Here is a 27,622-nt window from a genome sequence, read left to right as displayed (position 1 = left end):
TCTGCCTCTGTTATGCTAAAGTTATTTAAAACTGGATAGGAACAGGTCGACATGTGGGGCATGTTGTCCGTGTCCTCCTTTGTAAAAACCTGTGAAAAGTAATCATTTAATATATTTGCTATTTTTTTTTTCTTCATCTATGATTTTGCCATTTGTGTCTCTTAGACATTTAACCTCCTCTTTGAATGTTCTCTTGCTGTTATAATATTGGAAAAACATTTTGGAATTGGTTTTAGCCCCCTTAGCAATATTGATTTCTATCTCTCTCTTGGCCTTTCTAACTTCTTACTTCTAACTTTTTGACTTGTGTTTGCAGTTCCAAGTACTCTTTCTGTGTACTTTGTTTTTGGTCCCTTTTCAACGTTCTGTAAAGTGCCTTTTTTCACTGAATATTTTTTAATTGATCTATTAAACCATTGTGGCAACTTTGTTTTAGATTTAGATTTGTTTACTTTTGGGATGTAATTGTTTTGCGCCTCTAGTACTACATTTTTACAAAACAGCCATCCTTTTTCTGTGGATGTTTTCTCTATTATTTTACTCCAGTCTACTTCTGTTAGTCTCTGTTTCATTCCTTCATAGTTTGCCTTCCTAAAATTGTAAACTTGAGTTTGCCAATGGCTCTGACCTCTGCTTTAGTTATTCTGTCTTCGTTATTTGAAAAGACTAAATCAAGGCATGCCTCCCCTCTAGTCGGTGCCTTGACGAATTGGGTTAGGAAGCAGTCATTTGTCATTTCCACCATTTCACCGGGTTTTCCCATTTGATATGGGGGAGGTTGAAATCCCCCATTAGTATGGCTTCTCCTTTTCTACATGCATTTCTAATGTCATTGTAGAACAGATTATTTTGCTCAGTGTCTGAATTTGACAGTCTATAGCATGCCCCTATTTTTATGCCCTTTGAATTTTTGTCCATTATTCTGATCTGGTCTGCATTTTTTTCTTCCAGATTTAACACCTGGGCTTCTAGACTATTTCTTATGTATAGCGCTACCCCTCCGCCTCTTCTGTCCTGCCTGTCTTTCCTATACAGTGTATACCCACTAATATTATATTCGTCTCCATCACCCTCGGATAACCACGTTTCTGTAACACCTATCACATCGTAGTTACTTGTTTGTGCAGTAGCTTCAAGTTCTAACATTTTGTTTGTGAGACTTCTAGCATTTAGTTAAATACATTTAGTGGCTGCGTTACCCGAGTTGTTGCCCTTGTTTTGATGTAGTTTCCCTTCTGTTTTTTGTTGATTTTATCCCCCCTTCATTTCTAGTTCAAATGCTTCTGATCTTATCTTTTAATAGCATGGTATACACTTCACACTTGAATACAATGCAATTGCATGTCAAGCTTTCAAATTCAATTGCATATTAAGCTTTACATATGTTATTTTAATGGCAGTGGCTAATTATTTTTTTGATATACAAACTGAAACTAAGAGTCTAAATTGGAACACAATACAAAGAGTTTCAAAGTCTTAATACATTCATGGAAAAATATCAATACAAGCAATACAACAGGTTTCTTGGCATATATTTCCAATGTGTCTCTTCTAAGTAGAAAGACTTGTAACTCTGTCCGAAATCCTCACAGCATGATGAGTGAGATTCAATTCCAATTCAGGGGCAGGAGTGGAGCTGAATCCCAGGCCTCCCCAGTGTATGAAAGAATGGGTCTGTCTGCTTAAGTCTGACATGCTCCCCTTCTCAGGGTCTCTGGATTCTGGCTGGTTCTCACTCCTGGGGACCCCTTTCATTTACTGCAGGGTGAGAGACAAGGAATCCGACAGCTCTCCACACACTCAAACAAGCAGGCTGAGCGGACCGTGGCTATTGTGGTTAATGCTGAGAGACTGGGAGGGAGAGAGACTGTCCCTGGTAGTTAGAGAAGAGGGACTGGGATGCTTGCTCTAGTGGTTAGAGCTGAGGGACTGGGAGGGAGGGAGGGATGCTGACTCTAGTGGTTAGAGCTGAAGGACTGAGAGGGAGGGATGCTGACTCTAGTGGTTAGAGCTGAGGGACTGGGAGGGAGGGATGCTGACTCTAGTGGTTAGAGCTGAGGGACTGGGAGGGAGGGATGCTGACTCTAGTGCAGGGGTAGTCAATTATTTTTTGTCAAGGTCCACATTTCTTGGTCAAGGTATAGTCAAGGTCCAGACTCATCTGAAAGTCAAGGTCCGAAACATTTTTCTTGCTGCAAGTGCCCCTGTCCAACAAACACATACAATGCTGTGAATTAGTAATATACCCCATTGCTTTTAGTCATATTTTTAGTCCATTAAAAAAAATGTAATAAATTAAATCTGAGACTTTGAGAAAGTACATATATCAAATGTCAAACAGATGTAAATATTAGCATTAAAACACTTTCAGATAACTGTTTTAAGTTTTGAATTAGAGTTTACAAAGAGTATTAACTTTGGTTTTGTTAAATAAAATTATAGTAGGCATAGATTAATATAGATAATCTACAAAGCCTTGTTGCTTGTTTAATATTAAAGTTTGAAAGAAAATACTCTCTATCTTAGCTTTTATGATTCAAGTCTTTCCAATAACAAATACACACCCACACACACATGTTTTAAGCAAAAGAATCATGAATAATTACTGTGAAATACCTGTTAACTATAGTATGGTATCACTACTGAAAATGTAATTTTATACAGCAATACAATTTGAAATAAAATATATGTGAATAATGTAGAATTATAATACTCACCATCAGTGGGAAAAATGACAGGTCCTCTGGTGGACAAGGGCCTTGAAGTTTGGAGTGAGTTCAGTCAAGGCAAGACGGAGGCAGTTGCACAGATGATTATCAGTCAAAACGGAGCGATTACGCGATTTAATGTTGTTCATTGTTGAGAACGCAGACTCACACACGTATGTCGAGCCAAACATAGTCAAGATGTTAAATGCCACCTTCCTCAAGTGTGGATACTTGGAGTCCAGCACAAGGGTTGTCCAGAAAGTTTCACATGTAGTTTCAGTGTGCCGCATCTTAAGCACTTCATCAGATTGTAAATCAATAAGCTCCAGCTGTAGTTTTGCTTTTTCAACATCCGGAAAGGATGCTTTTGCTTGATCACACCAAGTGCCGTTTGCTTGCACCACGAATGGGTTCTTTACAAACAGGAAGACATCTTTAACACTTTCAAATTCTTGGAACCTGTGCTGGAAGTTTTGAAGAAGCCTGTCCAGAGATGACGTCATCTGATGCACGTCTGCAGTGTCCCGGCAGCTTATCAGCGTTGGGAAATGCAGCATCCCCCCAGTTTCCAAATCACTTTTGAATAGACTCAGTTTGTTTTTAAATGAAGCGACACTGTTATGGAGATCTACTACATTGTGATTTCGCCCCTGTAGCTTTAAGTTGAAATCATTTAAGTGGCCAGTCAAATCAACAAGGAATGCCAGGATGCTCATGCTTGCGGCATCTCTCAAAAATGTGTATAGTTCTTCTGCCCTTTTCCCTGGAATTGTATGCAGATATTCTTCCACATGAACTCGAATTTCCCACAGCCTCCTTAGTACTTGCCCTCTGCTCAGCCAGCGGATGTCATTGTGGACCAAGAGGTCATCGTAATCGGCAGACACTTCTGAAAGAAAGCTTTTGAATTGCCTGTGTTGCAGTGCTGACTTTGACCGAAGGAAGTTGACAAGTTTTATCACCATTGACATTACATTAGAATACTCATCGCTGAGCTTTGCACAAAGTGCGGTTTGGTGGATTGCACAGTGATAGGAAATCAAATTGGGGTTCAGGTCTTGCAGACGTTTCACAAGCCCTCGGTGAGTACCGATCATGGCAGGAGCACCATCTGTTGTAATTGACACAATCTGATTCACATCAAAACCTTCATTAGACAAAAAAGTTTGAACAGAATTAAACAAATCCTCACCTGTCGTGCGATTGTTATGCGGTATAAGCGACAACAAATCCTCCACAAATTTCTCTCCATCAAAAAACCGGACATACATTGCTAGCTGAGCTGTGTCCCTGATATCACAGGATTCGTCCACTGCTATGGAAAATTTTCCAGTTTTCAGTTTCTCACTTAACTGCTTAAAAACGTCTTGTGCCATGATCTCAGCGCGCCTAATAGCTGTTGTATCTGAAAGTGGTAGTTGTCTGAAGGCTTCAACAACGTCTTTCTTCTCCGCGAAAAGGGTTTCAGCTGTAGTAACCATACATTGCTTAACCATGTCCGCATCTGTAAAAGGTTTCCTGTGTTTTGCCATAACCCACACACACCTCAGTGAAGCTTCAGTTGCCTTTTCCTGAGCACAAGTAGCCTTTGAAATAATATTTGTGCTATGAGAATATCCATCTTTTAATGAAGTGATCTTGTCTGATCTTAAACGGGAGCCCAGTGGATATTTGTGGTCAAAATCCATGTGCTTCGTTTCATAGTGCCGTTTGATGTTCCCACTTTTAATAACAGCAACAGCCTCTGTACATATTAAACATACCGGTCGAGCATTTGGTCGCTGTGGCAAAACAAAACAAAAAGCATTGGTCCACTCTTCTTTAAATGAACGATTTTCGGTATCAACTTTCCTTTTTTTTGCTGCCATGTTTAAACACACTGCTGTTAACTTGACATCGAAAGCACTGGAGGCGGGACTACAGCGTTCAACAGTGCGCACGAGCGTACAGTGGAAGGTGTATAAAAAAGGAACTCTCGTTCGTTTTTTTTATTCGTGGAAACTGACGATAGTTCAAATTAACAGTACACTAGATCAGAGATGGCATTGTGAGGGAATGAGAGGGTAAAAATAATAATTAAAACAATTACAATAATGATAATATTAAGTAAATAAAATGATTCCACGGTCCGTTCAAAAGCGTCTGGCGGTCCGGATTTGGCCCGCGGGCCGCCTATTGACTACCCCTGCTCTAGTGGTTAGAGCTGAGGGACTGAGAGGGAGGGATGCTGGCTCTAGTGGTTAGAGATGAGGGACTGGGAGGGAGGGATGCTGACTCTAGTGGTTAGAGCTGAGGGACTGAGGGAGGGATGCTGACTCTAGTGGTTAGAGCTGAGGGACTTTAAGGGAGAGGTTATCCCTGGTAGTTAGAGCTCAGGGACTGGGAGGGAGGGTGTCTGTAGTGGTTAGAGAAGACGGACAGAGGAAAGGATGAAAAATACAAATAAAGCAAAGCTTACCTTCTTTTTCTTCTTTGGGAGGACTGTGGCATACATGGCCTCTGCATTGGCTGCTGCAGGTTGGGCTGTGGAGAAACACACCCTGATTAATACAGAGAGAAGAGAGAGAGAGGAAGAGGTTCTATATCCTCCCAGCAATCCTTACAGTTTAGATTATAAGACCTCAGGGTTGCTCGCTGCTGGGGAATACAGACAGGCTACTGAGTGAAACCAGCCAAATTCATAGTCATTTCAGGTGCTTGTTATAACACTGATGTAGACATGCCCTGCTTGCTTCAGTTTCTTCTAGTTTGTGATCGAGAGTCTGGAGTTACATGAAGATGTTCCACTGTGGAGGTTGAATATCCCTGTATAATGGGATATAATGGGACAGTGCATAATGAGATGACAGTATGTCAGTATCAATGGCTGGATTTCCATGCAGCTTATAAAGTCATCTCTCTCTCTCCTCAGTTATTATTTATGTGACGTAGCAGCACATCCCATGTGTTACAGGAAGCGTGCGTCTAAAACATGACTTCAAGAGGCAAGTCATACAACTGACCAAAATCCTGTTTGTGACTTTTGTGACTGGTTTCAGACTTTTCTGTCCCTTTGTGGGTGAGTGGGGCAGCCTACCAATATGTAAAATGTACTGTACTAAACATTTTGACTGGATCATTTTTATATCATTAACCTAAAGTGCTGGGATTTAAACGTTCGTAGACTCTAAGCATCAGAATTGCTGAAGCTACGTGTATAATATGTTTATAATAAATATATATGTAGTAAAACATGTTAATACAAGGATAGTACACCACGGTTTCTTATGGAATGCAGATTATTTGTATTATTATTTGTGGAACGCTGTGGTTTATTGGTTTGTTTTCGTCAGTGGCTGGTCGTCACTCTCTCTCCACAGTCATTATTTATGTGACGTAGCAGCACATTCCACACGCTACAGGAAGGACGCGTCTAAAATACTGTACGAGTGGAAATCGTCTATTCACGCTAAGAAGCCGTACAATTGAGAAAGAGAAGTCCTATTGGAATTGACTCTGCACAGTTCATCCCCAAGTCTCTGTAAATCGCTTTGGATAAAAGCGTCTGCTTAATCATTATCATCTGCAGGGTTGGGGATATCTGAGGAAGGAAACTCACTATCTTCTAGTTTTCTAGTCATGTCTAAATCCTAAATTCACCAGGTACACCTGACTAAACCAATCCTTTTCTTTTTGCAGCACTCTGCCCCTAGTGGATGTAAGGAACACCACATTTACTCAGAGTAAGAAATTACGTACTGAGCAAATGGGGTTCTTTGTTTCTTATATTCAATGAGAGAGAGAGAGAGAGAGAGAGAGAGAGAGAGAGAGAGAGAGGAGACTGTTGCAATGGAAAGAGCTTTAAGAGATTCTTACCTGCAGTGATATTCACAGCTGAGTACACAGTATCAGTCTCTGCAGGTTTAACTGGGTAAAATAAGCAGACTGTTATGAGCAATACAGGAGAGTAAACACATTGGATCAGTAGTTCCAGTCTAATGCCAGAATTGTTGATAATTTGGGGAATTTAAAGACAGAATTTGTAGCGTTTCTTGCCTTTTTTTCCTGATTCTGGAGAGAATTTTTAAAAAGTAAAATGAGAAAATGCAGTCTGAAAGGGAATAGTCATTGTCTTAGTTTTTTCACAGCTGAGTACATAGCATCAGGTTTGAGTGCTCAATAAACACAATGTTAAACACACTGGATGAGTAGTTCCAGTCTTATCCCAGTTGGCCCCCCCTTGGTGTTCAGGGGTTACCCCCAGACTGCGGGGTGTCTTCTGGTTTCGGAAGCAGCTCAGCTCCGCAGTCCTCTTGATCACGAGGAGACACTCTTACACCATGAGAGCCAACTGGACATACAACTGATATACAAACACTCAGGAGCCACTGGAATGGGTTACAATGCTTCACAGTGCGTGGAACTGTGAAAGGGACTTTCAGGCTGGTAATTTAGAGACAGGATTTGCAGCGATTCTTACCTTTCTTTTTAGGGTTATGTTTGCTTGTGTCAACATCGCAGTAAACGATTTCTTCAGATTCTGGAGGGACATTTCAAAATGTAAAGACTAATGCAGTGTTAACTTAAAATGTATTTGAGAAAAAGTTATAATTAAATTCAATCGACATCAATTGATTTCATTTGTCCTTTCACATTGGTTTAGGCAGAGTTAGGTACAGTATGCCATTTTAAACTGTCAACATATTTTTTCATTAAAATATTTTGTTTCTCTATTGAGTTGTGTGGATTGTATTTCAGTATTTATTCAATATGTGTTGAATGCAAGTTTACAAATGCATTTAGGTACGTAGCTTTACTGGTATTATTGTGTCTGAATAATATTTTGGTGCCTGTGACAGGAGAGCATTACAGCCCAACATGTCACCAGCAGGATACAGACAGAAAGCTGCAGTTTTAAAGCGCTATTGCGTGCTTCAAACAAAAATCAACAAAACACAGGAGGCTGGGCACTCGCCTTCACTATAACGTTTCAAAACTACACAAAATCACAGCACGCACGCACAACCCTTCAAACAAAGGATTTCTGGTTCATTTTATACATGTGGCCACTCCCCAGTTAGCAAAAATGACCTAACTGGGGAATGGCCACACCTGTGATTGCTGACAGGGACAGATTTAACCCCATCCCTGCCAACCTTACATTCCCCCACACAGTATACATTAAGGGCTTTCACCCTTCCACAGTGCCACTGTCTGTCAGTAACTCACCGGGTTGCTGTGCTCGTTTGGAGAGCTCTACTCTCCCTGCTGGTTGGTCCTGGTCCTGATCTGAGTGGTTCCTGTGACAGTAGTAAGATACACAAGTTTCAGTTCAGCAATGATTCCACACTCCCCGCCTCCGTCTATACCAGTGATGATTTGTTTGTAAGGCTATATTATTTTAAAGACAAATACTGACAGCATTGTTAAATTGCAAGTAAGAACATAAGAAAGTTTACAAATGAGAGATGGCCATTCGGCCCATCTTTCTCGTTTGGTTGTTAGTAGCTTATTGATCCCAGAATCTCATGAAGCAGCTTCTTGAAGGATCCCAGGGTATCAGCTTCAACAACATTACTGTGGAGTTGGTTCCAGACCCTCACAATTCTCTGTGTAGTAGTTTAAACAGTTTATTTTACTATGTTAGATTTGCATGCTATTTGTAATCATTCTTAGTAGTTCTTAGTAGTTCTGCTCCAGAGTTTTATTGTCCATTTATTTTCATGACCTGGGAAGTGCTTTTAACTTCTAATTTATTTTGCCCTCTTGGGTTTCGTCGTTCCTGTAATCTGTCTCCATGGCTACCAGTAGAGTCCCTTTACTTCAAACCTTCACTGTGTGTTGAAAATGGATCCTTCTGCAATGGATTCTCTCTTCTCTGTGCTATACCTAGACTTGTAATACACTGTCCAGTCTGCGCTGTACTGAGGGATCGAGGGGCGCTGCTGGTACTCATGGACAGCTTTACCAGAATAAAGAACCTCTTGGAAATTTGGAAGAGAAGCTGGGATTCAAAGCTCCTGTAATGAGAAGTGATTCCCAGCACTGTAGTGGACGAGGACCCTGTGTGTACACATGCTTGTTCTGACTTACCTCCACTTACCACCCGGGATACACGGGAGAACTGCAAAAACAGAAGATGCTTTTCAGTGTGTTTCTGCACTGTTAGTGTGTTAAAGGAAGTAAACACAAACTTGATCAACGTTTTTGGATAATTAGCTGCGCATATACAATGAGAATGCATTATATTTAAAAATGGGCTGCTCAGAATACTATGGCAGTTCATTTTCACTAGAGCAAGCGCAGGAAGAAGCCTGACTGTGTGCTGTGACAGGCCAGGTGAAACGTGGAACAAACAGAGCCTCACCTTTCATCTTGTGATAGAGAAACAGCAGAGTGAACACAATGACAAGAATCACAAAGAAGCCGACGCTGAAGCCAACAGCAACCGTGCTGTGCCATGATGCTGAGGAAGGAAGGTACAGTGTGAGTGTGTGCTAGTGACTTCCATACACCTTCACTGAGCTGCTTGAATTTGCAGAAATGGTTGGGAGCTGTTATGTATGCAGGTTACTCCTGATCATGCTGCTTCAAGAGTTGCAATGATGAAGCAGCCACTTTGCAGCTCTGAGAACTAGGGCTGGTTTGATGAACCGTACCCTTCCAGAATAAGCCACAGCTGGATTTATTTTTATAGTACCAAAGAATTGAACTGTATTGCATCAACCACTCTATTTGGAGGCTAATCTCATGGGTGATGCGATCCAGGGTGATTCCACAGCTGTGGCTTATCCCAACAGAGGACAGGTTGATCAGATCAGTCCTTTAGTTTCTTATCAGTTTACTCTTAAACAGACAGGCCCTGCATGTCTGCTTAAAGCTCTGCTGTAACTCAGAGAGCAAATCAATTCAAAATTGTCAATACTAAATCATAATGCCACTGGGTTGAGTACAAAAACATATATTGAAAGTATGTCAGTACACACACACATAATACAAACTAGAAAACTACACAGAATAACAGAGCATAGAAACACTGCATCACAATCAGACAGCACATAGAAACACTGCATCACAATCAGACAGCACATAGAAACACTGCATCACAGTCAGACAGCACATAGAAACACTGCATCACAGTCAGACAGCACATAGAAACACTGCATCACAGTCAGACAGCACATAGAAACACTGTGAATCACAGTCAGACAGCACATAGAAACACTGCATCACAATCAGACAGCACATAGAAACACTGTGCATCACAGTCAGACAGCACATAGAAACACTGCATCACAGTCAGACAGCACATAGAAACACTGCATCACAATCACACAGCACATAGAAACACTGCATCACAGTCAGACAGCACATAGAAACACTGCATCACAGTCAGACAGCACATAGAAACACTGCATCACAGTCAGACAGCACATAGAAACACTGCATCACAGTCAGACAGCACATAGAAACACTGTGCATCACAGTCAGACAGCACATAGAAACACTGCATCACAATCAGACAGCACATAGAAACACTGTGCATCACAGTCAGACAGCACATAGAAACACTGCATCACAGTCAGACAGCACATAGAAACACTGCATCACAATCAGACAGCACATAGAAACACTGCATCACAGTCAGACAGCACATAGAAACACTGCATCACAATCAGACAGCACATAGAAACACTGCAGCACAGTCAGACAGCACATCGAAACACTGTGCATCACAGTCAGACAGCACATCGAAACACTGCATCAGTCAGACAGCACATCGAAACACTGCATCAGTCAGACAGCACATCGAAACACTGCATCAGTCAGACAGCACATCGAAACACTGCATCACAGTCAGACAGCACATAGAAACACTGCATCACAGTCAGACAGCACATAGAAACACTGCATCAGTCAGACAGCACATAGAAACACTGCATCACAATCAGACAGCACATAGAAACACTGCATCACAATCAGACAGCACATAGAAACACTGTGCATCAGTCAGACAGCACATAGAAACACTGTGCATCACAGTCAGACAGCACATAGAAACACTGCATCACAGTCAGACAGCACATAGAAACACTGCATCACAATCAGACAGCACATAGAAACACTGCATCACAGTCAGACAGCACATAGAAACACTGCATCACAGTCAGACAGCACAAAGAAACACTGTGCATCACAATCAGACAGCACATAGAAACACTGCATCACAGTCAGACAACACATAGAAACACTGCATCACAGTCAGACAACACATAGAAACACTGCATCACAATCAGACAGCACATAGAAACACTGCATCACAATCAGACAGCACATAGAAACACTGTGCATCACAATCAGACAGCACATAGAAACACTGCATCACAATCAGACAGCACATAGAAACACTGTGCATCACAATCAGACAGCACATAGAAACACTGCATCACAATCAGACAGCACATAGAAACACTGCATCACAATCAGACAGCACATAGAAACACTGCATCACAGTCAGACAGCACATAGAAACACTGTGCATCACAATCAGACAGCACATAGAAACACTGCATCACAATCAGACAGCACCCTTTATATATTTTAACAGACTTGTGTAAGTCAATTACACACTGCTGGTAATTAATTGCAGTGCAGTTCAATACCAGATGGCTATGCTATCTCTCAGTGCTATCATTGCACATAGTTCTTACTTTGCAGTTCAATGTGTAGCTCCTGGCTGCTCTTCTTCACTCCCTGTGACTCCACAGCACACGTGTAGCTCCCAGTGTGGCTCTTCTCAGTGCTGGCTATGCTGTACAGTGCAGAGTCAGTGCTGTTAGTCACAGGCTCCCCGTCTCTCACAATGGTGTAGTGGAGTTGAGGGCGGGGGGTTTTGTTCACTACTGCCTCACAGGTCAAGTTAAGAGCCTCTCCCTCCTTCACTGTGGCTCCTGGAGATGCTGTCAGAGTCACCCTGGAGAACAGAGCTACGAAAAGATGACATGAAGACAGGTTAGTGTTTGTGAAGCTGTCTGACCAAGATATTCAAATCAATCAGAAACAGCATCTTCCATAAAGTGAGAGTCTCACAGAGACAGAGACAGCACTGGAGTATAGAGGCTCCTTAGAGAGACAGAGACAGCGCTGGAGTATAGAGGCTCCTTAGAGAGACAGAGACAGCGCTGGAGTATAGAGGCTCCTTAGAGAGACAGAGGCAGTGCTGGAGTATAGAGGCTCTTATTGTTTTAGCTGTAAAGGTAACACCAAATGTTTCAGTCAAGACAGGAACATTGAAACATCCCCCAGCATCATGCCCCTTCCCATCATCCCACAGCATCCCCCAGCATCCTGCCCCTTCCCATCATCCCCCAGCATCCTGCCCCTTCCCATCATCCCCCAGCATCCTGCCCCTTCCCATCATCCCCCAGCATCCTGCCCCTTCCCATCCCTTGGTTCTACAACACTTGAGTATCTCTTCACTGATCATGTGGAAGTCATTCAAATACTGCTATGAAGCATAATGAGTTGAGTCCTCACTTACAACAGTGTTAGTCATGAGTTTAAGTCCCACTCTCAAATCATTTAATAAATATTTGTCTTGATATTTTTTTTTCTTGGTGGTGAAGAATCTCAGACAACATTTGCTGTCATGGTGTTTTAACATCATGGTGTTATAACATCAGATTTCACTTTGATTTTAGAGGCTGTGTGGTTCTGGAGTTGAGAAACGTAAAACTTTTTAGTAGAGACAGAAGCATTGAGAGGAATGAAATTAGAAACTGAGGAACAGAGAAATGCTGGAGGATTGAGGCTCCCAATCAGCTCTAGCAGAACCAAACAGCACCCCCTACTGCTGAGGGCAAAGCTTTAGTGAAAAGGAAGTTGATTCTGTATTCCTCACCAGTTACATTTACCCAGATGGGATGGCTGTATTGTGAGTACAATGATGTCCTCTCTCTTTCAGCTCGACACCAGTACTCTCCACTGTGGGACAGAGCAGCAGCACTGATTGTGTATCCAGCTCCAGTTCCACTGCTGCTGTCAGTCTGGTACACTGGAGGACTGGACTCACTGTCTTTGTACCAGAGATATCTCCAGCCACCAGAACCCCCCTCAACCCAACAGCTCAGGGTGACTGCGTCTCCATCAAATATCTCTCCTGAAGGGTCCCGGGTCAGGGCAGGCTGTGGCAGCTCTGTGGAGAGAGTGAGAGAGAGAGAGAGAGAGAGAGAGGACAGAGTGAGTGAGAGAGAGAGAGAGAGAGAGGACAGAGTGAGTGAGAGAGAGAGGGAGTCCTTTATTCTATGTATTAATTAAAACATTACAGATAACTAAGCATCTGAATACAAAACGTCCAGAGAGAGAGAGAGAGCACAACTCCGGTCCCTCAGAGCACTTTCCCAGGAGCGCTGCTGTGGGGTATGATGCTGAGAGGTGACAGGCTCTAATCAGTTGCAGATTACATCAACCACTCTCATAAAATAATGAGGAGTTAGACAGTACAGTCTTTTACAACAAGACTAAAGAAGCATTGTAAAGATGCAGACAGAGGTTGCCCATTCTTCCTGCTGTATCTGAAAAATGTGTTTTGAAAGCTGTGCTCTATCTTCAGTACATGTGTGTGTCTTAAACCAGACCCAGCAACCATTTTACTGATATTTTTTTAAAATAAAACCTCTCGTCACTACTTGCAATGTTATGGGGCAGATTGTCAAAGCCCTTTTCCTCCAAAGATGAAATGACTTCATTTTCTCAAATAGAGAAATGTATGTGTCAGAGTTACAAAGCTAAACATAAACACAGCAGGTATTTAATGTAAGTAGGTTAGGCTGTTTATTTCTCATTTTCGACACTTTGGAGTAAAGAGCTGTTTTGTATGGGGCTCTAATCAGCTCTGTTTTTAGGATGTTCAGAACCTGGTGCCTCTGTCTTTCCCAGCTCTGAAGCAGCACCATGGTGTGGAATCTGAACTTGAGGGAATCATCTACATTTATTCATGCTTTCCCAGAAATTAATATTTATAACTGGGTTTTCTGCAGTTGATAAACAGGAAAGTACAAAAAAATTAAAAATAATACATGAGCCTGAAACAGAGGTTAGGATTGGGGGTGAATCTCCCTCTCATAAATACAAGCAGGTATGAAAAGAAGTAAAAAAAAAAAATTCAGTCACCTGCAGCATCAATCCTTTTCATAAACAATCCCACCTCTCACAGTCACCTGCAGCATCAATCCTTTTCATAAACAATCCCACCTCTCACAGTCACCTGCACAGCATCAATCCTTTTCTGAAACAACCCCACCTCACAGTCACCTGCAGCATCAATCCTTTTCTTAAACAATCCCACCCCTCACAGTCACCTGCACAGCATCAATCCTTCATAAACAATCCCACCTCTCACAGTCACCTGCACAGCATCAATCCTTTTCATAAACAATCCCACCTCTCACAGTCACCTGCAGCATCAATCCTTTTCTTAAACAATCCCACCTCTCACAGTCACCTGCACAGCATCAATCCTTTTCTTAAACAATCCCACCTCTCACAGTCACCTGCAGCATCATTCCTTTTCTTAAACAATCCCACCTCTCACAGTCACCTGCAGCATCAATCCTTTTCATAAACAATCCCACCTCTCACAGTCACCTGCACAGCATCAATCCTTTTCTTAAACAATCCCACCTCTCACAGTCACCTGCACAGCATCAATCCTTTTCTTAAACAATCCCACCTCTCACAGTCACCTGCAGCATCAATCCTTTTCATAAACAATCCCACCTCTCACAGTCACCTGCACAGCATCAATCATTTTCTTAAACAATCCCACCTCTCACAGTCACCTGCACAGCATCAATCCTTTTCTTAAACAATCCCACCTCTCACAGTCACCTGCACAGCATCAATCCTTTTCATATACAATCCCACCTCTCACAGTCACCTGCACAGCATCATTCCTTTTCTTAAACAATCCCACCTCTCACAGTCACCTGCACAGCATCAATCCTTTTCATAAACAATCCCACCTCTCACAGTCACCTGCACAGCATCAATCCTTTTCTTAAACAATCCCACCTCTCACAGTCACCTGCACAGCATCAATCCTTTTCTTAAACAATCCCACCTCTCACAGTCACCTGCAGCATCAATCCTTTTCATAAACAATCCCACCTCTCACAGTCACCTGCACAGCATCAATCCTTTTCATAAACAATCCCACCTCTCACAGTCACCTGCAGCATCAATCCTTTTCTTAAACAATCCCACCTCACAGTCACCTGCACAGCATCAATCCTTTTCTTAAACAATCCCACCTCACAGTCACCTGCACAGCATCAATCCTTTTATAAACAATCCCACCTCTCACAGTCACCTGCAGCATCAATCCTTTTCATAAACAATCCCACCTCTCACAGTCACCTGCACAGCATCAATCCTTTTCATAAACAATCCCACCTCTCACAGTCACCTGCACAGCATCAATCCTTTTCATAAACAATCCCACCTCTCACAGTCACTTGCAGCATCAATCCTTTTCATAAACATTCATACCTCTCACAGTCACATGCACAGCATCAATCCTTTTCATAAACAATCCCACCTCTCACAGTCACCTGCACAGCATCAATCCTTTTCTTAAACAATCACACCTCTCACAGTCACCTGCACAGCATCAATCCTTTTCATAAACAATCCCACCTCTCACAGTCACCTGCACAGCATCAATCCTTTTCTAAAACAATCTCACCTCTCACAGTCACCTGCAAAGTTATTGCCTTATTTATTTTGATTCTACAGTTTCAATGTATTGTTTTTCTTTGGTAAGAGTAAAATGTCATTTCTTCTTCATGTGTTTGATACACTTTGGTAAGTAAAGCTGATGACATCACACTCTCCCCCTTGAACTTTTCATCCTCCAAACACGCTGCATGAGTCTCTTCAGGACCCGTTCTTTATTCAGAGCATCAGGTGAACACAGACAGGCAGGCAGATATGCAGCATGAACTGATCAGTGCATTATAGTACACATTGATGGTAGCATTTACTGCACTGTACTTTCATAGCATATTCCAGAACTATCCAGATTCTGCTGTTCGGCTCAGTTTGCTACAGACGCCCTCGCCAAGCTGAACACATGAACATTTTAAACAAAAGACATCCAAGAGAATGGATTAGCATTTTCATTGTATTCAATTCTGTTTAATTGTGTTTACAACAGATATGGTAAAACACTAATGGAAAAAATCATCCCTTTTCCGCAAATAGGGCAAAACTGCATTTTTTACTATTTTCAGATTAAGTGAAAAAATGAATGTGCAAAGAGTCTCTGATAACCAGGGAGATATGAAGAGGCTAATGAAGAGGGCTTCATGGGAACAGCAGTATTAGTATTATAAACGCCACTCAGTTCAGTCACTCACCATGTACCTGTATCCTCAGGGCTTTGCTGTATTGTGAATAGATTGATGTCCTCTGTCTTCCACATTTACACCAGTACTCTCCACTGTGGGACAGAGCAGCAGCACTGATTGTATATCCGGCTCCAGTTCCACTGCTGCTGTCAGACTGGTACACTGGAGGACTGGACTCACTGTCTTTGTACCAGAGATATCTCCAGCCACCAGAACCCCCCTCAACCCCACAGCTCAGGGTGACTGCATCTCCTTCAAATATCTCTCCTGAAGGGTCCCGGGTCAGGGCAGGCTGTGGCAGCTCTGTGGAGAGAGAGAGAGAGAGAGAGAGAGAGAGAGAGAGAGAGAGAGAGAGAGAGAGAGAGAGAGAGAGAGAGAGAGAGAGAGAGAGAGAGAGAGAGAGAGAGAGAGAGAGAGAGAGAGAGAGAGAGAGAGAGACCGAGAGAGACCTTTATTCTATGTATTAATTAAAACATTACAGATAACTAAGCATCTGAATACAAAACGTCCAGAGAGAGAGAGAGCACAACTCCGGTCCCTCAGAGCACTTTCCCAGGAGCGCTGCTGTGGGGTATGATGCTGAGAGGTGACAGGCTCTAATCAGTTGCAGATTACATCAACCACTCTCATAAAATAATGAGGAGTTAGACAGTACAGTCTTTTACAACAAGACTAAAGAAGCATTGTAAAGATGCAGACAGAGGTTGCCCATTCTTCCTGCTGTATCTGAAAAATGTGTTTTGAAAGCTGTGCTCTATCTTCAGTACATGTGTGTGTCTTAAACCAGACCCAGCAACCATTTTACTGATATTTTTTTAAAATAAAACCTCTCGTCACTACTTGCAATGTTATGGGGCAGATTGTCAAAGCCCTTTTCCTCCAAAGATGAAATGACTTCATTTTCTCAAATAGAGAAATGTATGTGTCAGAGTTACAAAGCTAAACATAAACACAGCAGGTATTTAATGTAAGTAGGTTAGGCTGTTTATTTCTCATTTTCGACACTTTGGAGTAAAGAGCTGTTTTGTATGGGGCTCTAATCAGCTCTGTTTTTAGGATGTTCAGAACCTGGTGCCTCTGTCTTTCCCAGCTCTGAAGCAGCACCATGGTGTGGAATCTGAACTTGAGGGAATCATCTACATTTATTCATGCTTTCCCAGAAAGGAATATTTATAACTGGGTTTTCTGCAGTTGATAAACAGGAAAGAAGTACAAAAAAAATTTAAAATAATACATGAGCCTGAAACAGAGGTTAGGATTGGGGGTGAATCTCCCTCTCATAAATACAAGCAGGTATGAAAAGAAGTAAAAAAAAAAAATTCAGTCACCTGCAGCATCAATCCTTTTCATAAACAATCCCACCTCTCACAGTCACCTGCAGCATCAATCCTTTTCATAAACAATCCCACCTCTCACAGTCACCTGCACAGCATCAATCCTTTTCTGAAACAACCCCACCTCTCACAGTCACCTGCAGCATCAATCCTTTTCTTAAACAATCCCACCCCTCACAGTCACCTGCACAGCATCAATCCTTTTCATAAACAATCCCACCTCTCACAGTCACCTGCAGCATCAATCCTTTTCTTAAACAATCCCACCTCTCACAGTGACCTGCACAGCATCAATCCTTTTCTTAAACAATCCCACCTCTCACAGTCACCTGCACAGCATCAATCCTTTTCATAAACAATCCCACCTCTCACAGTCACCTGCACAGCATCAATCCTTTTCTTAAACAATCCCACCTCTCACAGTCACCTGCACAGCATCAATCCTTTTCTTAAACAATCCCACCTCACAGTCACCTGCAGCATCAATCCTTTTCATAAACAATCCCACCTCTCACAGTCACCTGCACAGCATCAATCCTTTTCTTAAACAATCCCACCTCTCACAGTCACCTGCACAGCATCAATCCTTTTCTTAAACAATCCCACCTCTCACAGTCACCTGCAGCATCAATCCTTTTCATAAACAATCCCACCTCTCACAGTCACCTGCACAGCATCAATCCTTTTCATAAACAATCCCACCTCTCACAGTCACCTGCACAGCATCAATCCTTTTCATAAACAATCACACCTCTCACAGTCACCTGCAGCATCAATCCTTTTCTTAAACAATCCCACCTCTCACAGTCACCTGCACAGCATCAATCCTTTTCATAAACAATCCCACCTCTCACAGTCACCTGCACAGCATCAATCCTTTTCTTAAACAATCCCACCTCTCACAGTCACCTGCACAGCATCAATCCTTTTCTTAAACAATCCCACCTCTCACAGTCACCTGCAGCATCAATCCTTTTCATAAACAATCCCACCTCTCACAGTCACCTGCACAGCATCAATCCTTTTCATAAACAATCCCACCTCTCACAGTCACCTGCACAGCATCAATCCTTTTCATAAACAATCACACCTCTCACAGTCACCTGCAGCATCAATCCTTTTCTTAAACAATCCCACCTCTCACAGTCACCTGCACAGCATCAATCCTTTTCATATACAATCCCACCTCTCACAGTCACCTGCAGCATCATTCCTTTTCTTAAACAATCCCACCTCTCACAGTCACCTGCACAGCATCAATCCTTTTCATAAACAATCCCACCTCTCACAGTCACCTGCACAGCATCAATCCTTTTCTTAAACAATCCCACCTCTCACAGTCACCTGCAGCATCAATCCTTTTCATAAACAATCCCACCTCTCACAGTCACCTGCACAGCATCAATCCTTTTCTTAAACAATCCCACCTCTCACAGTCACCTGCACAGCATCAATCCTTTTCTTAAACAATCCCACCTCTCACAGTCACCTGCAGCATCATTCCTTTTCTTAAACAATCCCACCTCTCACAGTCACCTGCACAGCATCAATCCTTTTCTTAAACAATCACACCTCTCACAGTCACCTGCAGCATCAATCCTTTTCTTAAACAATCCCACCTCTCACAGTCACCTGCACAGCATCAATCCTTTTCATAAACAATCCCACCTCTCACAGTCACCTGCAGCATCAATCCTTTTCTTAAACAATCCCACCTCTCACAGTCACCTGCACAGCACCAATCCTTTTCTTAAACAATCCCACCTCTCACAGTCACCTGCACAGCATCAATCCTTTTCATAAACAATCACACCTCTCACAGTCAGCTGCAAAGTAAGTGAACCCCTGGTTTTATCAGCTCAATTAAGTGGATAATTAGAATCAGGTGTTTAAATAATTAGGTAGATGTTCAGGGGTGTGTTTGGGAGGCCCCACCCTACATAAAAATCAGAAACTTTGTGAGTTTGGTCTTCACCATACAGGTGTGTGGAAACACATCATGCCACAATCAAAAGAAATCTCTGAGGACCTCAGAAAAACAGTTATTGATGCTCATCAGTCTGCAAAGGGTTACAAAACCATTTAAGGATTTGGTGCTCCACCAATCCACAGGGTTGCTCTGCAAACTAACCAGGCCTTTCTGTCTAAACCCTTTTTGGCCTCTTTCAGTCAACCAGTAGGTGTAGTTGGAAGCCTTCTATCCTCCTCCCTTTCCATGTGAGAGGAAGCGTCCGCTCCATACACTTTGTCCGGTGCAAGCAGTATCACATTATGTTGACAAGACCAAAGCTGTCTAAGCTACTAAAGCTGTCATTACTATACCCCAAGATCGATACTATAACGCTGGTGTTTGAAAACACCTTGCTACTAAAGCTGTCGTTACTATACCACAAGATCGATACAATAACGCTGGTGTATGAAAATCTCCCTGTAGCAGGGTCGCATCAAGAAAGAGACTCAGAGACTTAAGAACTGCAGTTTAAGAGCTAAAGCACACCTTTAATAAACCGGACAGGACACAAACAAGTGAGCAAAAGGGCCAAAAATAAAGGCTTAACAAAACAAACACGATGTCAGGCTGAGCATTCGCCTTCACTGAACATACAAATACAGCAACACAGCTCACAGAACCCCAAACACTCACCTACTCCTCCCCGAGGAGTCTTATTCAGGGGCCCCTCCCCAATTAGCACTAAATGGAGAGTGGCCACACCTGTGCTTGCTGGCAGAGACATTAACCCCCCCCCCCCCCCCCCAGAAACGTTTTAGGATGTCCCCATAAACATACACAGAAATGCCTGGTTTCACAGACATTGAGTAGTACTACCCAATGTTAATTAAGGTAAAGTAAACCAAGATTAGTGCTAATCCGGGTCTGTGAAACCAGCCAATACAGTATAAAAACAAACATGATAAGATCAAATCTAAAAAAACATATTTCAGAAACCAAACCAGAAAAGGCAAGTGTAAAGATGTAGGTCTTGGGTCTGTAGGTCACATTTATTGCACATATTGGTGTTTAATGAAGGTGGATTTTATTATGTGTTCCACCTGGTAAGTGGCCCTCCTTGACCAAACCTTTGGGAGCCCCTGATCTACAGAATGACAAAGCCTATGTTAATAATGGAAACACAGTTATGCCTGTGCAAATGAGAAAATCCAGAACAACAACATGCCATTTATATGGAAGACATTATAAACAGAGGGAGTGTCGACTCGATGTGTAAAACAGAGTTTGTGTGGTGTATGTAGTCGACTGCATGAAGAGAACATGGTAATACTATTGCAAGGAAAGATGGAGGAAGAGGTTTATATACACATCTATAAATGCAAAGACAGTCAGTTTCCTACTGTTACTAGCAAGCAGACCCCCAGAAAAGATTGTGAGTTATATGGCAAGGGTGAAAATACAACTTGTTTCCTTTTCTTGAGTGATGCTTGTTTACAGAAAGTGAACTGATTGAGCTGTTAATAAAAAATCACCCTGATCTGTATGATCTGAATGAACCTACCTGTCACTGACACCCGCACCTCTGCAGAGTCACTGGAGGAGCTGTTAGAATGAACCTACCTGTCACTGACACCCGCACCTCTGCAGAGTCACTGGAGGAGCTGTTAGAATGAACCTACCTGTCACTGACACCCACACCTCTGCAGAGTCACTGGAGGAGCTGTAAGAATGAACCTACCTGTCACTGACACCCGCACCTCTGCAGAGTCACTGGAGGAGCTGTTAGAATGAACCTACCTCTCACTGACACCCACACCTCTGCAGAGTCACAGGAGGAGCTGTTAGAATGAACCTACCTCTCACTGACACCCACACCTCTGCAGAGTCACTGGAGGAGCTGTTAGAATGAACCTACCTCTCACTGACACCCGCACCTCTGCAGAGTCACTGGAGGAGCTGTTAGAATGAACCTACCTCTCACTGACACCCGCACCTCTGCAGAGTCACAGGAGGAGCTGTTAGAATGAACCTACCTCTCACTGACACCCACACCTCTGCAGAGTCACTGGAGGAGCTGTTAGAATGAACCTACCTCTCACTGACACCCACACCTCTGCAGAGTCACTGGAGGAGCTGTTAGAATGAACCTACCTGTCACTGACACCCGCACCTCTGCAGAGTCACTGGAGGAGCTGTTAGAATGAACCTACCTGTCACTGACACCCGCACCTCTGCAGAGTCACTGGAGGAGCTGTTAGAATGAACCTACCTGTCACTGACACCCGCACCTCTGCAGAGTCACTGGAGGAGCTGTTAGAATGAACCTACCTCTCACTGACACCCGCACCTCTGCAGAGTCACTGGAGGAGCTGTTAGAATGAACCTACCTCTCACTGACACCCACACCTCTGCAGAGTCACTGGAGGAGCTGTTAGAATGAACCTACCTCTCACTGACACCCGCACCTCTGCAGAGTCACTGGAGGAGCTGTTAGAATGAACCTACCTGTCACTGACACCCACACCTCTGCAGAGTCACTGGAGGAGCTGTTAGAATGAACCTACCTGTCACTGACACCTGCACCTCTGCAGAGTAAATGGTTTCAGTCCACCATGTCGCACTGCACTTGTAGATCCCGTCTTGCTTCTTTGAAACACGTTCCACTCTCAGCTCCGTGGTGCGCTGGTAATGTAACACTGTACCATCTTTGTAAAAGTAAACCCACTTCACTGTAGGACCATCACGGATGAGACACCTCAGAGTCAGAGTCTCTCCCTCAAACAGAGGCTGGGGTTCAGTCTGCAGGGTCACCCATTCATCTGAAAAGACAGAAAGAGTTCAGATCAGCAGGGCTGTGTGTGAATAAGCTTTGAGGAGTCTGCTTCTAGTGACACACACACTAGCAGGTAAGTTATGAAGTGTTTCATGTTCCACTGCAGACTGCACTACATGTACAAAATGAATCTCCGGTCCTCACTTGGGTCATGAAAGCTGACCAGCTGCTCATTGTTCCTTCATCTGCTGCATTTGTTTCTCCTGTTTCATTATCTCTTTTAGTTAGTGTGGCAGGCTGGCTGTAGTGGTGGCGTCAGACCAGAAAGGAACACGCAGTACTGCAAGGTGATGAGGTGAATTGAATCCAACAGGCAGAAAATAAAAGGTTTGGAACACAGCACACAAAACAAAACGGCGTGTTGGCCAAAGTAAATAGACAAACAAACGAGTGGACGAACAGACACAAGCAAGTACCGCGCTGGTTCTCCAGCACTTAATAGCAATTGTTTATATTTTAAATGACTTCTCCTCTCTCTCTCTCACCCGTTCTCCTCTTACCGAACACACAACCCCGAGTGAGTGCTTCGTGCATCCATATATACTGTTGTTCTGGGATTCAATTACTAATTAATTATTCACTTGAACCCGAGCACGTGAACTAATCTGTGCACTCCCGTGCTCGCATATCAATACACTTTAATTTGCACGTGATTTGTGCCACCCTCGTGTCTAAATACAATTATACATTTTAAACACTCGTGCTCATTATATCCTGTGTACCAACTACAATACACCAACATTAACACACCACACACAACACACAACACACAAATAAACACAGGGGCGGGGCACATTGCCACAGTTAGGAACAGAATACTGAAACTCAGGGACATCAATAACATGAAGGATAATATTGCAGTTTGTAATTGCAGAAGGAACATCATATCATAATATAATATGACAGGATCAATAATAAAACACACAGGTCAAAGTCTCTCTCTTGTGTGTATATATAATTATTATTTATTTGTTAGCAGAAGCCCTTATCCAGAGCAACTTCCAATTGTTACAAGATATCACATTATTTTTACATATAATTACCCACTTATAGAGTTGGGTTTTTACTGGAGCAATCTAGGTAAAGTATCTTGCTCAAGGGTACAGCAGCAGTGTCTCCCACTGGGGATTGAACCCACAACCCTCCGGTCAAGAGTCCAGAGCCCTAACCACTACTCCACACTGCTGCCCTCTACACAGAGCAGAGTACTGTAACTCTACCTAAAGAAACATACACTGCACCATTATGGCATTTTAATATTAAATATTAAAAGACACCACATTTGTACAACAGTTTAGAGATCTCTGGAAAAGTCATACGCATTATACAAAACATCTGTAGATGAGGAGGGAGCGTTCGCTGTGCTGCTGTAAAATAACTTTGAACTTCCAAGCATTTTATAATTAATGTGCGATTCTAATTTATTTGTAACTGTTTTAACAAAAGTACAGAGTATTATGTTGTTTTTTTTTATTATTATTATTTTAACAATAAAAACACAGTGAGTTAGTTTCACTGACCCCGCACTCGGCACAAATATAAACCTGGACTTTCTGTATTCGGATGTTTAGCTATCTGTAATGTTTTAATTATTACAATAATTATTACATAGAAAAAGGATTCTCTCTCTCTCTCTCTCTCTCTCTCTCTCTCTCTCTCTCTCTCTCCCTCTCTCTCTCTCTCTCTCTCTCTCTCTCTCTCTCTCTCTCTCTCTCTCTCTCATTATAGGAATGGTTTTAAAGTAATTTATGCCTGAATATTTGCAAGAGAGTGCCTGCTCAATGGACTCTCTAATAATTAACTATTTATTGAAAAAAACATTTCACAGTGAAAATGTCAACATAAAACCAGCATGTCATTACTGTTGTTAATTTGAATTATATCTTCTGTCTTCTGCCTACAACATATAGTACCAGCACTTACATTATCACATATGCTGTATAAAATCAACAACAGCAATAATAATATAATCAATTAATTTAAGGATTTTAGACCACCCTGAACTAGGTGTAAAACAATGGAGCTGACTGCCCTTCATTCTGTGGATTAAAAACAGGCTTTTGATGTAGTATTTTAGAGCAAAGCTAGCTCACAAGCAAAACGATCGGGTGAAATGTTCACTCCGTAGTGTAAAGTGATCTCTTACCCTGTGACTGTCCAGAGCCGGTCAGTGTGGTCAGCCCTGAAAAACACAAACAGAGGCAGTCAGAGACATTCCTGAAAAGGGGAAATAGTTACACCTTAGTTAAACCTCTCTGTAAAATAAAATACAAATATTCTACAGCAGTCTAGAACAGGTTCATGAAAATCAAATAGACAATCAAAAAAGGGAATGAAAAGAGCCAGGCAAATCTTTTACTCCATATAAATGTACATGGAGGGCAAACGTTGGTAATCAATATTAATGCCTAGCAACAAAAAACATTGTAGTAGGATTTTACATTCAGCCACCAGAAAGCCATAAACAACATAAGAGACCTACAATCACTGGGTCATGATGAAATGAAAAAATGACTGAAGCATCCCCAAAATGTACTTTACTCTACCTATAGACCCCCCAGGCAACGTCTTCTTAGCCTCCCTATAGACCCCCCAGGCAACGTATTCTTAGCCTCCCCTATAGATTCCTGTTTGTTCATCTATCTTGTCATCTCGAGGTATGGATTTTGTGATGAAACTCCTTTTACAGGGTTTGTGAAATGCATTTTGGAGCAGCTTTCTACATAATGAAACAATGGCTTGCAGATATTCATGTTTCTGTGTCTCGATGCAGTGTAGAGGTTAATCAGCATCTCCTTATTTGACACCTTGGTGGTTGTTTCTTTCTGACATCACCAATGCACATTCATTCTTCCTCAGCTCTGAGGACAGCTGACACACTTTTCTTGAATTAAATAGATATTTTATTCTGTATCACTGTGAATACATGTTTAATTAAATATCAATACACTGTGTATTATTTGATTAATACTTTAGACAATCTTGCCAAGGTCATTAAGTAATGCAGTTTAACCACCTTTACAATGTTCCCAACAGGGCTGCGACCAAGAATGATGGAGACTGGGTCTATTTCTGACAGAAGGGCACTCATACGTAGCTCTATATATTTATATACTGTATATATGATGCCATAAACAATGTCTTTATACAATATCACTAAACAATTACTGACAAATTCTCTCTTAACGTTTGTGTGTTAAAGCTCAGTCTCAAATGTGTTGGTGTGTAAAAGGAACCTCTCACGACGGCCTCAGAAACCTCTCCTGCACTCAAGCACAACTTTGGAAGACCATGAAAATCGACATCATCTGTGCAGATTTCTGAAATCTGCACAGTTGACATTTTCTTTAATCGTTGAACAGCCTTTATATCACCATTTATGTTTTAAATTGGTTACCATAACATTTTAAAATATAGAAAGCTGTTTTACATTTAAAACATGTTGTCAGACTATTTATTTATATATAAAATGATAAGTTCACCTTCTTGTTATCCTTTTTGAAGATGACATACATACACCACATGTTTAAATGCCTGCTGTTCACACTTATGTTCACAATTATTAAAATGTATTTTATGTGTGCCCACACAAAGTGGGGTGTAGCCCCCTCCATTTTTTGTTCTGCCCCCCCCCCCCCCCCCCATCAGGGAGTGTCTGGCACCACCACTGGACTTCAGCATAGATTATTGTGAGAGGATATTCTGTGCCACTATTTTAAAGTGAAAAAAAAAGTTTATTGAATGAATGAAATCCAAGATTTTTCAGATTCCTATAATCAGTTTAGTAATATGAGAATCCTTCTACACACATTTGTTGTATGATCTACCACACTTCCCAGTCCTTTACCGTGTTTGAGCTCACTTTTACCATACTTCCATTTGCTTTACCATACAGTGACTGGCTTTGTTACACTTCACTTCGCTTTTACCATGAAACCACCATGAAAACACTGTGTTCCACGCGTCCCTGTCCTTTACCATGTGCTTCCCTGTTTCACCATGCATATAGCATGTTTTACAATACTCTCATTTACCTGGCTTTCAAACTCTGCTTTAACCATGAAATTACCACAAGACACCACCTCAAAATTATATTCTGAATTACGATCGAGTCTTCAAACGTGGAAACTCTCACTATAACTGTCCTCAAAGCAACTGGCTAATCAGCAGCATGTTTAATAAAGCACCAGCAATAATACTTACACATCAGTAAGGCGAGTTCACAAGCCTGCATTCTGTCTGGAGACACTCTCACAGTGCTGAGCTCAATGTAGAAACTTCACACTTTTTAAGTAAACATACAGGTTCCACCCACTGCGCCTATTTATTAAATTACCACAAAACTATTTCTAACATCTGCGATTCTGTCATCTGACAGAGCCACGTGATCTCATTTCGGGGAATATTTATTTTTACACTTGGCATCGGCTGTGTGGTCCAGTGGTTAAAGAAAAGGGCTTGTAACCACGAGGTCCCCGGTTCAAATCCCACCTCAGCCAATGACTCACTGTGTGACCCTGAGCAAGTCACTTAACCTCCTTGTGCTCCGTCTTTCGGGTGAGACGTAATTGTAAGTGACTCTGCAGCTGATGCATAGTTCACACACCCTAGTCTCTGTAAGTTGCCTTGGATAAAGGCATCTGCTAAATCTGCTAAATAAACATCTAACAACTTCTTCATTATGTTTAAGAAGTTGAAAAATCTATTAACCAACTGGCTGCTGGAAAACAAAAACTCTTTCCTCAAAAACTGGTGTGGTGACACCACTGCTCAAATGAGGGGATGAAACTCTTCCCTACATAGACGCTGCTGAGGGGATGGAACGGGTTTCCTAGCCGTGTTGATAGACAGTGCTGAGGGGATGGAATGGGTTTCCTAGCCATGTTGATAGACAGTGCTGAGGGGATGGAATGGGTTTCCTAGCCATGTTGATAGACAGTGCTGAGGGGATGGAATGGGTTTCCTAGCCATGTTGATAGACAGTGCTGAGGGGATGGGTTTCCTAGCCATGTTGATAGACAGTGCTGAGGGGATGGAATGGGTTTCCTAGCCATGTTGATAGACAGTGCTGAGGGGATGGAATGGGTTTCCTAGCCATGTTGATAGACAGTGCTGAGGGGATGGAATGGGTTTCCTAGCCATGTTGATAGACAGTGCTGAGGGGATGGAATGGGTTTCCTAGCCATGTTGATAGACAGTGCTGAGGGGATGGAATGGGTTTCCTAGCCATGTTGATAGACAGTGCTGAGGGGATGGAATGGGTTTCCTAGCCATGTTGATAGACAGTGCTGAGGGGATGGAATGGGTTTCCTAGCCATGTTGATAGACAGTGCTGAGGGGATGGGTTTCCTAGCCATGTTGATAGACAGTGCTGAGGGGATGGAATGGGTTTCCTAGCCATGTTGATA

The 27,622-nt window shown here is 42.3% G+C and overlaps 2 protein-coding genes across 2 annotated transcripts; both read right to left on the bottom strand.

Annotated features, from left to right (window-relative positions):
• Nucleotides 1-746: 746 nt before the first annotated feature.
• LOC131708984 (Fc receptor-like protein 5) lies at nt 747-26,486 on the bottom strand. Its single transcript, XM_059010540.1, has 13 exons — nt 26,418-26,486; nt 24,361-24,396; nt 21,946-22,200; nt 16,106-16,399; nt 12,589-12,882; nt 11,399-11,674; nt 9,055-9,153; nt 8,781-8,811; nt 7,917-7,987; nt 7,168-7,227; nt 6,564-6,614; nt 5,167-5,231; nt 747-1,758 (listed from the first exon to the last, which is right to left on the bottom strand). The coding sequence occupies exons 1-13, from the start codon at nt 26,446-26,448 to the stop codon at nt 1,756-1,758; spliced, it is 1,566 nt and encodes a 521-aa protein (XP_058866523.1). The 5' UTR covers nt 26,449-26,486; the 3' UTR covers nt 747-1,755.
• On the bottom strand, nt 1,784-4,455 carry LOC131708983 (SCAN domain-containing protein 3-like). Its single transcript, XM_059010534.1, has 2 exons — nt 2,718-4,455; nt 1,784-2,204 (listed from the first exon to the last, which is right to left on the bottom strand). Exon 1 carries the CDS (start codon nt 4,394-4,396, stop codon nt 2,720-2,722), a length of 1,677 nt encoding a protein of 558 aa, XP_058866517.1. The 5' UTR covers nt 4,397-4,455; the 3' UTR covers nt 1,784-2,204; nt 2,718-2,719.
• Nucleotides 26,487-27,622: the final 1,136 nt, after the last annotated feature.

The sequence above is a fragment of the Acipenser ruthenus genome, chromosome 41 (genome assembly GCF_902713425.1).
Source record: "Acipenser ruthenus chromosome 41, fAciRut3.2 maternal haplotype, whole genome shotgun sequence".
NCBI lineage: Eukaryota > Metazoa > Chordata > Actinopteri > Acipenseriformes > Acipenseridae > Acipenser > Acipenser ruthenus.
The sequence above is the reverse complement of the archived record's forward strand: the minus strand, read 5'-3'. Positions and strand labels throughout refer to the sequence as shown.

Excerpts from the sequence above, each read along its gene's own strand:
- LOC131708983 (XM_059010534.1), bottom strand. The coding sequence starts at position 4,396 with ATGGATTTTGACCACAAATATCCACTGGGCTCCCGTTTAAGATCAGAC.
- LOC131708984 (XM_059010540.1), bottom strand. The coding sequence starts at position 26,448 with ATGCAGGCTTGTGAACTCGCCTTACTGATGT. Across the intron at positions 24,397-26,417 it reads TGAACTCGCCTTACTGATGT|GGCTGACCACACTGACCGGC; the intron begins GTAAGTATTATT and ends TGTGTTTTTCAG. Across the intron at positions 9,154-11,398 it reads GCTACACATTGAACTGCAAA|CATCATGGCACAGCACGGTT; the intron begins GTAAGAACTATG and ends TTCCTTCCTCAG.